We start from the raw sequence: 12,398 nt of genomic DNA, 5'->3' as shown, positions 1-12,398 counted from the left end.
CTCAAACACACAAACCAACCCTCATCAGCCACAAACAAACCAACAAAACTGAGTGTGGCACGTATCAATGATGAAGAAACTTGATTCCATGAGGGACACCCATCTGTATCTACATCAACAACTTGTAAACCTGTAGGAAAGTCAGCCCATACGAGGCGAGCCACTGTATCTGAGGGAGCACCTCTATGAGATAGAGCCTTGGGAATCTTCATCAAGAATTCTTCCACACTACATAAAAGATTTATGATGTTTGGTTTTGGTAAGTACAACTTGGAAAACTAATTATATGGTGAAATTATTCTTTTTACCTATCTGAGCCCTCCGAAAGAGTGTGGATGTCTACCAGCAATATGTGTGAAAAACATCTCTCACCTGCAAGTAAACAAGACAAAAAATGAGATGCATTTCGAAAGCACACACTTCTCAAAATAAATTTGCAATGGAAAGTACTCTTACTAGTCATGTCCATGATGTCACGTTGTCCTGACACCTCCCCCTCTTGAAGATGCTCTGGAGGGTCTCTCTCTTGATTTTCATTTGTGGGGTCTCCCTCTTGAACATCATGCATAATGTCAAGACGTCTCTTTGTTCGCCTCTCACGTTGCACTTGAGATGATGTATGCTCTTGGTGTGATTGTGGCACTCGTGACAGTGGTGTGGATGGTTTTGGGGCCACGCGCGAGGATCCAACTACTGGAGACTGGGTCAAGATTGTTGGCTGTGGGGAAGGTATTCTAGAGTCTTCTTGAGTTGGGGGCTCTCTTTCAAGCTCAGATTGGCAATTCTTAAATTCTTCAAGAAATAGATCAAGATAATTAGTAAAAAGGTAAAAATCCCCATACCTTTTTGTATATGTATATGTATATGTATGTAGATGTATATGTATCTATGTATATGTATATGTACATGTATGTGTATGTGTATATGCATATGTATATGTATATGTATGTAGGTATTTATCTATGTATATGTATGTAGGCATGTGTCTATGTATATGTATGTGTATGTATGTGTATGTAGGTATATGTATCTATTTATATGTATATGTATGTAGGTATGTATATATCAAAACTTAACAATGTTTCTTTAAAATCTAACATGCCAATTCTTAAATGTAACATGAACTTTGTATGTATGTAGGAATTTAGTGTATGTATGTAGGTATGTATTTATGTATGCATATGTATATATACATATGTATATACATATGTATTTGTATATGTATATATCTGTATGTATATGTATCTAATATGTATATGCATATGGATAGTTTACATATGTATAGGTAGGAAGGCTTACATAAACATATACATTTACATTTACATTTACATGCATATAATTTAGTAGAAAGCAAAAAAGTACCTTTTTCTAGGAGCTCCTCACTTGGAGGCACATGATTTAGAGGATAGTCCAACCACCAAGGCATCTCTTAAATTCCCAATCAGAAACCCCTCTCTCAACCCATTCCTTCGGATACATTATTTTCGAGGAATTTGGATCTACCCATTCTTTGATTGCTTCCGTCTCTTCGTCCATTAGACCTTGGCCAATGAGTAGCTGCACCCACCTACATGTCCAAAATAAAACAAACAGTACTAAAATATTTTTTTAAAAGCGTATATGTATTTTCTACAAAAATGTAATGGCATTGGAAGATATATACCTATAGACAACCCTCTTTGCGGCATTCTCCACCTCAGGTTGCTTTTGGCCTTCCTTTACTTTTCCAATCTTTGCCCACACCTCATGGAAGGCCCATGGTATGTGTTTCAATCGCTCCTCTTGCACCCATTGCATAAATGGTGGGATGTAGATAACATCATCATATACCAATAAACCCTCCAAAATAGAGTCTGCCTCCCCTATTAGCTCTTCCCAATACAACTCTTTCTTCATATGCAGCAACGACTTTTTGTTATCCCCAAACATCTCTGAAATTACCTTGTCCTTTGCCCTCCCGGTCATAAGCATTTGAAGCAATTCCGTCTTCCTATTTCAGCATCATACCAAACCCATAAGAGATTAGATATTAAGGTTAGTTTATGTTAAGGGAGGTTTATTGACATGTGACATACCTTTGAGTTGAAATCCGAGATATGGCGACTGTGTAGAGCTTTTCTTTGGTCAGAGCAACCAATCCCTTCTTGGACCAATCATAGTTATATACGAGTTGAAAGAATGCATCACCATTGGATGGGTTTGCAATTATGAGCATCTTGTACGCTCTATCTCGAAATGTTTGCTCTACACCACGTCTGGCTTTCTCACATTTTGTCTCATATTCTTGCAACCCCATGGCATGTCTATCAATGCATGATATAGCTTGCTTCACCGCATTTTCAAACGGTGTCTACGTATAACGAAAAGGACTCATTATCACTCACACGATTAAAAAACATTGATAATCCGTTTATTAATGATATTGGGAAATGCAAACACTACCTTCCACACAAGCTGTGCCAAGATTGTAGCTGGAGCATTGTACCATTGCTCTCCACTTCGTCGCTCCAAACTAAGCTCCATTAAAGCCCACCTCCTTACGTCTTCACCTAGGTAGTCCAATATGGATGATTTGTCCGCCATTCCAAATCGTTGAAACATGAAGATCTCATGTGACAATGTGGGTGTCACACTAGTGCGCACCAATCTGTGTTGTAAAGAGTCACAATGAGCTAAGAACTTAACTATGACTTCACAATGTCCATAATTAAGTAGAGAGAGATCACTTACTCATTTTGAGATCGCAAAGCCAATAGCAATTCTCCTTCTTGCTTCTTGTCCACAACCAAAAATTGACATTTGACCCGGACATGGCGTGAGGGGCTATGAGACCAAGCTAGAGAAAGCAAAATAAAGATATTACAATATATTACTTTTAATGTTGCATAAAATCACTCTATGACATTCAAAAGAACATACCTTCGCGCACTCGAGACATCCATGCCTTCACACGATGATTGCCATCCCATACAAGAAACTTCTTACCACTGAGATCCTCCCACTCAGTTCCTCTGATTTCATCCTCAAATCTGTCATGTTGTACCACCCAGTTTGGTCCCCATTCTTGCAAGTCTATTTGTGTGACCGCGAAATACATAGAGCTTCCTGGATGTGTAAGTGAAACTAAAAAAGGAGGAGATGCTTCGACATAACCATGGCAGTCAAAAGAATCACGAAACACCTCAAGCTGGGTAGAAACTGTACGGATGGATTCATTTGGAATCAGCCTGCATAAAGGGACCAATGGGGTAGAGGAATTGCGTTGCACAAAAAACTTAGTGAATACATCTCCAAGCAATTCCAATTCAATAGATTTTCCAAGAAGCCTTCTATGGGTCTCCCCTTGACCAGTACTAGATTCAGGAATCTCCGTGTGAGTTGGAGGAGGTGAGCTCATTTCGTTCTCCAACACAAGCACTTCTTCCTCATGACCAAGAGAATTATGCGCTTCTGTTTCCTCTCTAACAGGAGATACATGTGAGGACAAAGGTGTCCGTGATTGAGCTTCCTCGCTAAGAGTCAAACAAACACGCCCAGATCTTAGTGAGTATCCCCTGTTGTCTGTAAGAAACACACACCAAGCCCAAGTAAGCATATCTAAAACAATAAAACATAATCTCAATAGAATCTTGGCTATTCACATCATATACCTTTCTTAGTCTTTGCCTGTTGTTTTCCTGCTTTTCTTGGAGCCATCTTCCTTTCTTTTGCCCTGAATATGAGTAGCAAAAAGTTTGAGCTGAATCACACATAAACCCTACTTCATGTATATAGGAAAACATCAACCTCACACACAAGCATCTCCTACTAGTGTGTGTGTGTGTGGGGAGAGAGAGAATAGCATAGACATGAAGTGAAGCCACGGATTATATTGAAGAGCTAGAGTTGCAATGGGCTCTTCTGGTTAGAGTGCACATTTGAGGAGAAACCAATAAACCTGAGCTTCCTAGCTTAATACAAGAGCCATTGAAGGAGCTAATATATATTGGCTGTTCATGGTGGCAGTGATGCAAACCCATTGCAGTGTTTCGTCCGAGAGGACTAGTGTTTCGTCCGAGAGGACCATGATATAAGCGTAGAAGGACGTGCAGGTGCAAGAACCATTATGCAAGCCTTACTACTGAGAAATGCACCCGAACTCGTCTGCCCATTTCTTCGTCATCATCATTACGATGATCCATAGCCAAATGTGAGCTCAAATTCATTGTGCTATATGTTCAAGCAATGATAAATGCGTACAAGAAATGCACCATTCAAATGGGACTTACACGACTCTACCAAACCAATGCTTGGACATCCATAATCTAATCGCACGTGAGGGAGAAGCTAACAAGCTTCCTCTCTACTCACTCCATCTCTCTCTCTCTCTCTCTCTCTCTCTCTCTCTCTCTCTCTCCTTATCCTGTTGATCTCAAGCAAGAATCAAGCAAGCTGACCTCAAGAAAACACCACACTCAAGCACTCACATATGCAAGAAAGTAACTCAACAAGATTCCATAGTCAAAGATAAACATAAACATAGAATCATGCAAGAATTAAGAAGAGAACTAGACAATCAAGAAGGAAGGATCTCCAAAGCTTGAGCTCAATAGCAGATTGTATTATGAGAAGTGACCTTAGACACCCTCATAAGTCAGTTATATACAACTGGGCTTTGTTTATCCACCCACACGTGTCCTCTTTACATATACAAGACTTACATGGCCGACTTTCATTACAACAATGGGCCTTTGGCCATATACAACATGAAATATCTAAGCTAGGGTGGGTGGAGATTACAATTGTCTAGATTTCTCACTCGGAAGCGTTACTATACACGACGAGCAGTGTGAGTGCAAGAAGTTTTGGATGGCCTCATGTTGAAGTGGAGGATTTACTAAAAAAAATTGACATGCTGCACTGGAAAAATTCGACCATGAAACACTCCTTGAATGTCCTTTGATGATGGGGTGGAAGGTATGGAGAGATGCTTATAGTAGTCATAGATTTTCCTGAGTCAGGTCGATGGCAAAATCGAATGCTAATCTCCGAAATTCATTTTGAAGATAGATGTGCCACCCCCATGAGCTCTTTACTTCATTGAAACCTTCGAGGAAAGTAGCCAATGTGTGGAATATTTTGTAAATGTAGATCTTCAAATTCCTTATGCTCACCCATGAACATGCTTATCACTTCAAGCATGCATTGTTCAATGTGATGGCTTCACTTGGCAATGAGACGGCAGAGATGGTAAATTTGGAAAGTTGAACGCCGTCGGCTCCACCTCTTCAAACGCCACCGGCTCCACCTCCATGGCCTCTCTTCCAGCAAGTCCACTCCCCCGGCAGAGCCTGGGGATGGTCTGCGCTAGCGCAGACCATCCCCAGGCTCTGCCGGGGGAGTGGACTTGCTGGAAGAGAGGCCATGGAGGTGGAGCCGGTGTCTCCTAACACTTAACACTTGACCTACGCAACGCCACAATCTCGATGTCTTCAGCACCGTCAGCGCCTCGTACACCTCGTCTTCAGCACCGTCAGCTACCACGTACACCTCGTCTCCGCCAACGCAGCGAAAGCTACCACGTAAGGAACGCCACCGGGGCTCCACCTCCATGGCCTCTCTTCCGGCAAGTCCACTCCCCCGGCAGAGCCTGGGGATGGTCTGCGCTAGCGCAGACCATCCCCAGGCTCTGCCGGGGGAGTGGACTTGCCGGAAGAGAGGCCATTCTCCTAACACTTAACACTTGACCTACGCAATGCCACAATCTCGATGTCTTCAGCACCGTCAGCGCCTCGTACACCTCGTACACCTCGTCTTCAGCACCGTCAGCTACCACGTACACCTCGTCTCCGCCAACGCAGCGAAAGCTACCACGTAAGGAATGCCACCGGTCCATGGCCTCTACTCCAGCAAGTCCACTCCCCCGGCAGAGCCTGGGGATGGTCTGCGCTAGCGCAGACCATCCCCAGGCTCTGCCGGGGGAGTGGACTAGCTAGAGAGGAGGCCATGGAGGTGGAGCCGGTGGTTACGAAAGCTACACCCTAAACCTCCAACGAAGCCGCTGCCAGCGTAGAGAAAAGAAAAATAGAGAAAAATCGAGAACAAAGAAAAAAAAACTTACCTCTTCTGTCTGCTTCTGCCGGCGCATTCGTCTGCCTGCTTGCTGAGTTTTGAAAGAATCCTTCATGTACCCTAAATTTCTTCGTGTACCCTTTAAACTAAGCACCACATATGTGTGTGTGGCCTAAAACATACTTAGCCTAAAAATAGATACATATACACACACATATATATATGTCAAAATGTATTAAGCTCTATGTGTTTTATTGTACACACGTTGTCGTGACGTGGGCGGTGTCGCTGGGAAAGCGCGAGGCTTCTGGCTGTGAGAGTAAGTGGTTGAACTTCAAGGGGCATCACCAGCAAAAGCTCAAGACCATCATAAATCAAATACCAATTACAAATAGGCTTCACCAAAAACCATCAAGGCACCTTGTTCACATATCTATAACCAAAACTAAAAACATCACAGCCTGCTGTCATGACATACCACACTTAGGCAACACACATACATCATAGCCAACATAGGCATGACATATGCCATGTCTTCACAAATCCCAAAACCCAAAGAAAAACAACAGTTTATTATGACCTCAAGACATGCTGCAGCTCTCCATCTTTATCCTCCATAGGCGGTCCAAAACAGTCTGAGCCTGTCGTTGTTGCCCACCTATTGCCAACCTCACACAGTCGGCTTCCTTCTCTCCTCATCGCCCAGCTCTAAAGGTGACACTTCTCCTTCCTGTTGCTTGCAAGTTCACATCTCTACCAGTAGCCCCAAAAGCTCAACTTATTCGCATGCATCCTTGTGACACCACCACCTAAGTGTTGCGCTGGCAGTCACGCTAGTATCTCGGCTGCGCTCCTGACCCACAGTCGCTAGCCTTCCAACCCGTCAGCTGCACACGCCCCAGAACCTCCAGCTCTTCGCACGGCAGTCCCTTCACATCTTTGTGCTCCTGTGGCTATAGCTAGCCACCACACACAACACCAGCCGGGCTCTCTTCCCCGTCGGCTCCCAGCCGGATCCACACAGGCGGCGCTCCCCAGCTTATCTTGCAGCTGCGCCTCTGCAGTTCGATCAACTCCCCCAGCCTCTCCTCTCTTTCGATGGCTTTCCCGTCAGCTTTAATCACCTTCCCTCCCAAGCGGTTTTTCACGTGCCAGCTGCCGCCTCCCTCGTTCTTGCACCCCTCTCGGCTCTGTCCTGACGTCCAAGCTGCTCTCTGTCAGGCGGCTTCCCCTTCACAGTCGACGTCCTTCGTCAGGCCTTCCTCTGCAGATGGCTGCGGCTACGTCCCCCCCAAGAACCTCCCCACTACACACACTCTTGGCTGCACACACAGCCCCTCGGCGGCGGCTCCCACACGCAATCCAGTTGCGCCGACCAGCTTCCAGAAGCATGCGTTGGCAGCCCCTCAACGCTCCACGCCAACATTACCAGCTGGCGACGTTCATCCTCCTTTTTATTCTTTCTTTATTTTGAAAAATGGCCACTATATTACTTTCACACCAATGCAAAAGCTCATGGCTCCCTTTTCTATTATTGCCCTCATGCTCCAAAGCAGCACTATCCTTTAAGCTTTAAATTACCCATGCCTTCCACACCTTCTTCAAATGCAACCTTTAATTGCCCATTGTATCCTTGGGGACGCGTATACATTTCCAAAGCCATCGAGCAGCTGATACTCTTCCAGCAATGAACCTTACTCCAGACAGGCCTGTAACAAGCTCAACACCAAACCATTTCACCTGTACACCTGGCGACGCCCTCAAAAGCAAAACCCTCCACACGCTATACATCCCATATGTACACAGGCACTTAATCCCATGCATCTGGATTTGCATTTAATAGCCTCACATGCATGGTTTCACACCATAGACGTGCTGTGGTACGACATCCACCCCCTCTAAACCTGCACATCCTCTGGTATGTGCCACACAGGTCCTGTATCTTAGCAATCACATCTGAATGGTTCTGCTTTCCCACCTGGATCAAATATCAATCGGTTTTGGCATATGTGCCATATCCTTTGCTCATATGAAGCCCTATCCTCACTTAGATTCCCTGCATATGCATAATTACCCTCATCATACAAAGTGGGATGCTCTTCAAAATGATTTGCTTCAAAATTTTCCTCAGGCCATGTTTGAAGCCTTTGTACCATATATTGTATGGCCACACCAAGTAACAACTGCATTAACAGCATAGAATACACACTTGGTAACATCTCATCCAAATCTACCTTGCCCGGATCCAGCTCACCCACTGACAAACATTCATTCTTCTCATCCAAAGACAGAAAAGCTTCAACACATACAAAGTCCAACAAGGCATCATCGAGAATAGCCTCCAGATCTGAATCAATCTCATCACAATCATTTGGCTTACATAACACCTGCACATCCTCACTTGCAACCAACAGTTGACTAGCATCAAGCATAGAAGAGCCCAAAGCTGATGGGGATCTATTATATACCATGAAATCATCCAATGCATCATCTAAGATAGCATCCAATCCAGGATCAATCGCATTGAAGCCATTATCATCTTGCAATCCCACAAGTTGATTATCATGAACATTCATACCCCCATAACTATATCCATTTGGTTGCTCATATGCAGCCTCATGAGGCTCTGTGACCACACTTTGCATATCCTGCATGTTATCTCCCAGTATTTCTTGATACCTGTCTGCAGATGGGCTTAGAATTATGGATCCCTCACCCGAGTACCCTTGAATCTGTATGTCATTGAACCCTGTATGATCCAAAAAGACAGATTCAATTTCCCTCTCCAAATCATCATCATAAACAGGCTTCCAAGCTCGAGATTGTTGCTCACAAATGTGGTTGCAAGGTAACCCTGACACTGATGACATAGCATCACCCTGTTTATTGTTGGAACACCCTGTTAGCATTCCAGAATAACCCAAATCCAAAGAACCTTGGCAACCAGCTTCAGAAGCAACATCACTGTTGGAATCACCCATATCACTCACCCCCTCTAAATCAATCACACATACTTGTGGCCCGTCTGCATATTCATGTACATCATCCTGCTTATAAGCATCATAACCAGATAAGAATGCAGTAATGATAGCATCTTCTTCTTGTCTTAGATCTTCAAACTCTGCAATCATGCTTTCAGCAAGAAACATTGGTTCCTGCTGTTCTTCACACATATGATACGACACCTGAGGAATACCCTTCAAATGAGCACTTTCGTCATGAGAATCCTCAAGTTTACACAGCTTACATGCTTCACAGCCCAAGAGAAAACTATTAGCGATGTCCTCTTCCTCGTGTATTGGGTCTTGAGCACCTGTCCTGAAGCTCTCTGAATCAAGTGTCTCCTCAAGCATAGGCATACACACATCATTTGGTATGATCATAGGACCCTGTATGTCTGCACCCTCAAACAAGGAAGACAGATTATACTTGCAGAGTTCACCCATTGCATCTTTATGAGGCTGTAGCAAAGCATCCCTTTTGGCACTGTGAAGGCCTTGTTGCTCACTAATGGCTTTTTGTAGTCCCAATTTAGCATAAACAGCCTCCACAATCTCTGTATCAGCCTTGAATAGCAATTGATTATCCTCCATAAGACATGCATCTACAACCGCTTCTAAATTTGCTCGGATTGTTGCTGGAACACTATCACAGCACATTATACCTGGAACTCGCATAAATAAGTGCATCTGCAAAATCACTCCATCGTTTGGAGTGATACTCTGCTAGTTCCAGTACTTCATCTTTTAAATCAGGACTTACAAGGTATGTAAAAGATGCAATCATCATGTTTTCTGCTACCCCTTGATTCTTCATCTCTGTCTCGTAACACCTTAGATAGCTTTCTGGATCGAAACCATCAAATATATTGACCCTATTATATACCAATTGCACCGCATTTTCCACTACTTCCTGAATTCGCTTTTCTTCTTCAATCTTCCTGAACCGCTCTTCAAGCTCTTTCATCTCTGCATATAAATGCTCCATTTTGCTAGCCATCTCTACGTACTCTCACCCCAGCGGTTTCACGTCGGGTTCACCAAAAAGCTGTCGTGACGTGGGCGGTGTCGCTGGGAAAGCGCGAGGCTTCTGGCTGTGAGAGTAAGTGGTTGAACTTCAAGGGGCATCACTAGCAAAAGCTCAAGACCATCATAAATCAAATACCAATTACAAATAGGCTTCACCAAAAACCATCAAGGCACCTTGTTCACATATCTATAACCAAAACTAAAAACATCACAGCCTGCTGTCATGACATACCACACTTAGGCAACACACATACATCATAGCCAACATAGGCATGACATATGCCATGTCTTCACAAATCCCAAAACCCAAAGAAAAACAACAGTTTATTATGACCTCAAGACATGCTGCAGCTCTCCATCTTTATCCTCCATAGGCGGTCCAAAACAGTCTAAGCCTGTCGTTGTTGCCCACCTATTGCCAACCTCACACAGTCGGCTTCCTTCTCTCCTCGTCGCCCAGCTCCAAAGGTGACACTTCTCCTTCCTGTTGCTTGCAAGTTCACATCTCTACCAGTAGCCCCAAAAGCTCAACTTATTCGCATGCATCCTTGTGACACCACCACCTAAGTGTTGCGCTGGCAGTCACGCTAGTATCTCGGCTGCGCTCCTGACCCACAGTCGCTAGCCTTCCAACCCGTCAGCTGCACACGCCCCAGAACCTCCAGCTCTTCGCACGGCAGTCCCTTCACATCTTTGTGCTCCTGTGGCTATAGCTAGCCACCACACACAACACCAGCCGGGCTCTCTTCCCCGTCGGCTCCCAGCCGGATCCACACAGGCGGCGCTCCCCAGCTTATCTTGCAGCTGCGCCTCTGCAGTTCGATCAACTCCCCCAGCCTCTCCTCTCTTTCGATGGCTTTCCCGTCAGCTTTAATCACCTTCCCTCCCAAGCGGTTTTTCACGTGCCAGCTGCCGCCTCCCTCGTTCTTGCACCCCTCTCGGCTCTGTCCTGACGTCCAAGCTGCTCTCTGTCAGGCGGCTTCCCCTTCACAGTCGACGTCCTTCGTCAGGCCTTCCTCTGCAGATGGCCGCGGCTACGTCCCCCCCAAGAACCTCCCCACTACACACACTCTTGGTTGCACACACAGCCCCTCGGCGGCGGCTCCCACACGCAATCCAGTTGCGCCGACCAGCTTCCAGAAGCATGCGTTGGCAGCCCCTCAACGCTCCACGCCAACATTACCAGCTGGCGACGTTTATCCTCCTTTTTATTCTTTCTTTATTTTGAAAAATGGCCACTATATTACTTTCACACCAATGCAAAAGCTCATGGCTCCCTTTTCTATTATTGCCCTCATGCTCCAAAGCAGCACTATCCTTTAAGCTTTAAATTACCCATGCCTTCCACACCTTCTTCAAATGCAACCTTTAATTGCCCATTGTATCCTTGGGGACGCGTATACATTTCCAAAGCCATCGAGCAGGTGATACTCTTCCAGCAATGAACCTTACTCCAGACAGGCCTGTAACAAGCTCAACACCAAACCATTTCACCTGTACACCTGGCGACGCCCTCAAAAGCAAAACCCTCCACACGCTATACATCCCATATGTACACAGGCACTTAATCCCATGCATCTGGATTTGCATTTAATAGCCTCACATGCATGGTTTCACACCATAGACGTGCTGTGGCACGACAACGTACATTTTATAGTTTGGGCTATTTAAATATGTATATATATATTGATGTTAATAAATGTCTAAAAATGTATTAGGCTCTATGTGTTTTATTGTACACACGTACATTTTATAGTTTAGGCTATTTAAATATGTATATATATATTGATGTTAATAAATGTGTGTGGTGTGTGTGTAGCCTACTAGATATATAATCTAATATATTTGTATATCCTAAAATAAGTAAAAGACTAGTCTCTTTGTAAATACACACACACACTAAAATACATATATCCTCGTCGGGGGATTCTTAGCCTAGAATATATACAATATATTAATATAAATATAAACGTGTGTGTATGTGTATTTACATATATCCCCATCCGGGGTTCTTAGCCTAGAATATATACAATATAATAATATAAATATAAACATGTGTGTGTGTGCATTTACAAAGAGATAAGCCTTTTATTAAAATAACACTTAGAATCAATAAATGTTTATATTTGTGTATTTTTTTATATATTTGTAGATACATATACATTTGTATATTTTTTATTAAAAAATTTTATCGTGGTCATTCTCAATCGTGATTGCTCCACCTTGTTTTATCATTTCAACCACCTACATTCTCAACCGTGATCGCTCCACCTTGTTTTATCATTTCAACCACCTACATTCTCAACCGTGATCGCTCCA

At 43.9% G+C, this 12,398-nt stretch overlaps 1 protein-coding gene across 1 annotated transcript; it reads right to left on the bottom strand.

Moving 5' to 3' along the window:
* Positions 1-444: 444 nt before the first annotated feature.
* LOC147603915 (uncharacterized) lies at positions 445-2,979 on the bottom strand. Its single transcript, XM_086796215.1, has 8 exons — positions 2,920-2,979; positions 2,731-2,836; positions 2,443-2,647; positions 2,076-2,350; positions 1,943-1,990; positions 1,664-1,789; positions 1,363-1,567; positions 445-792 (listed from the first exon to the last, which is right to left on the bottom strand). The coding sequence occupies exons 1-7, from the start codon at positions 2,936-2,938 to the stop codon at positions 1,399-1,401; spliced, it is 948 nt and encodes a 315-aa protein (XP_086652341.1). The 5' UTR covers positions 2,939-2,979; the 3' UTR covers positions 445-792; positions 1,363-1,398.
* Positions 2,980-12,398: the final 9,419 nt, after the last annotated feature.

This window comes from Cibotium barometz, chromosome 63 (genome assembly GCF_041138505.1).
Source record: "Cibotium barometz isolate CiBa-2024 chromosome 63, ASM4113850v1, whole genome shotgun sequence".
Classification (NCBI taxonomy): domain Eukaryota; kingdom Viridiplantae; phylum Streptophyta; class Polypodiopsida; order Cyatheales; family Cibotiaceae; genus Cibotium; species Cibotium barometz.
This window is presented reverse-complemented; position numbering and strand designations above follow the sequence as displayed.

Coding starts and splice junctions, on each gene's coding strand:
- LOC147603915 (XM_086796215.1), bottom strand. Junction 2,351..2,442: donor TGGCACAGCTTGTGTGGAAG/GTAGTGTTTGCA, acceptor CGTTATACGTAG/ACACCGTTTGAAAATGCGGT. Junction 1,991..2,075: donor TCTCGGATTTCAACTCAAAG/GTATGTCACATG, acceptor ATGCTGAAATAG/GAAGACGGAATTGCTTCAAA.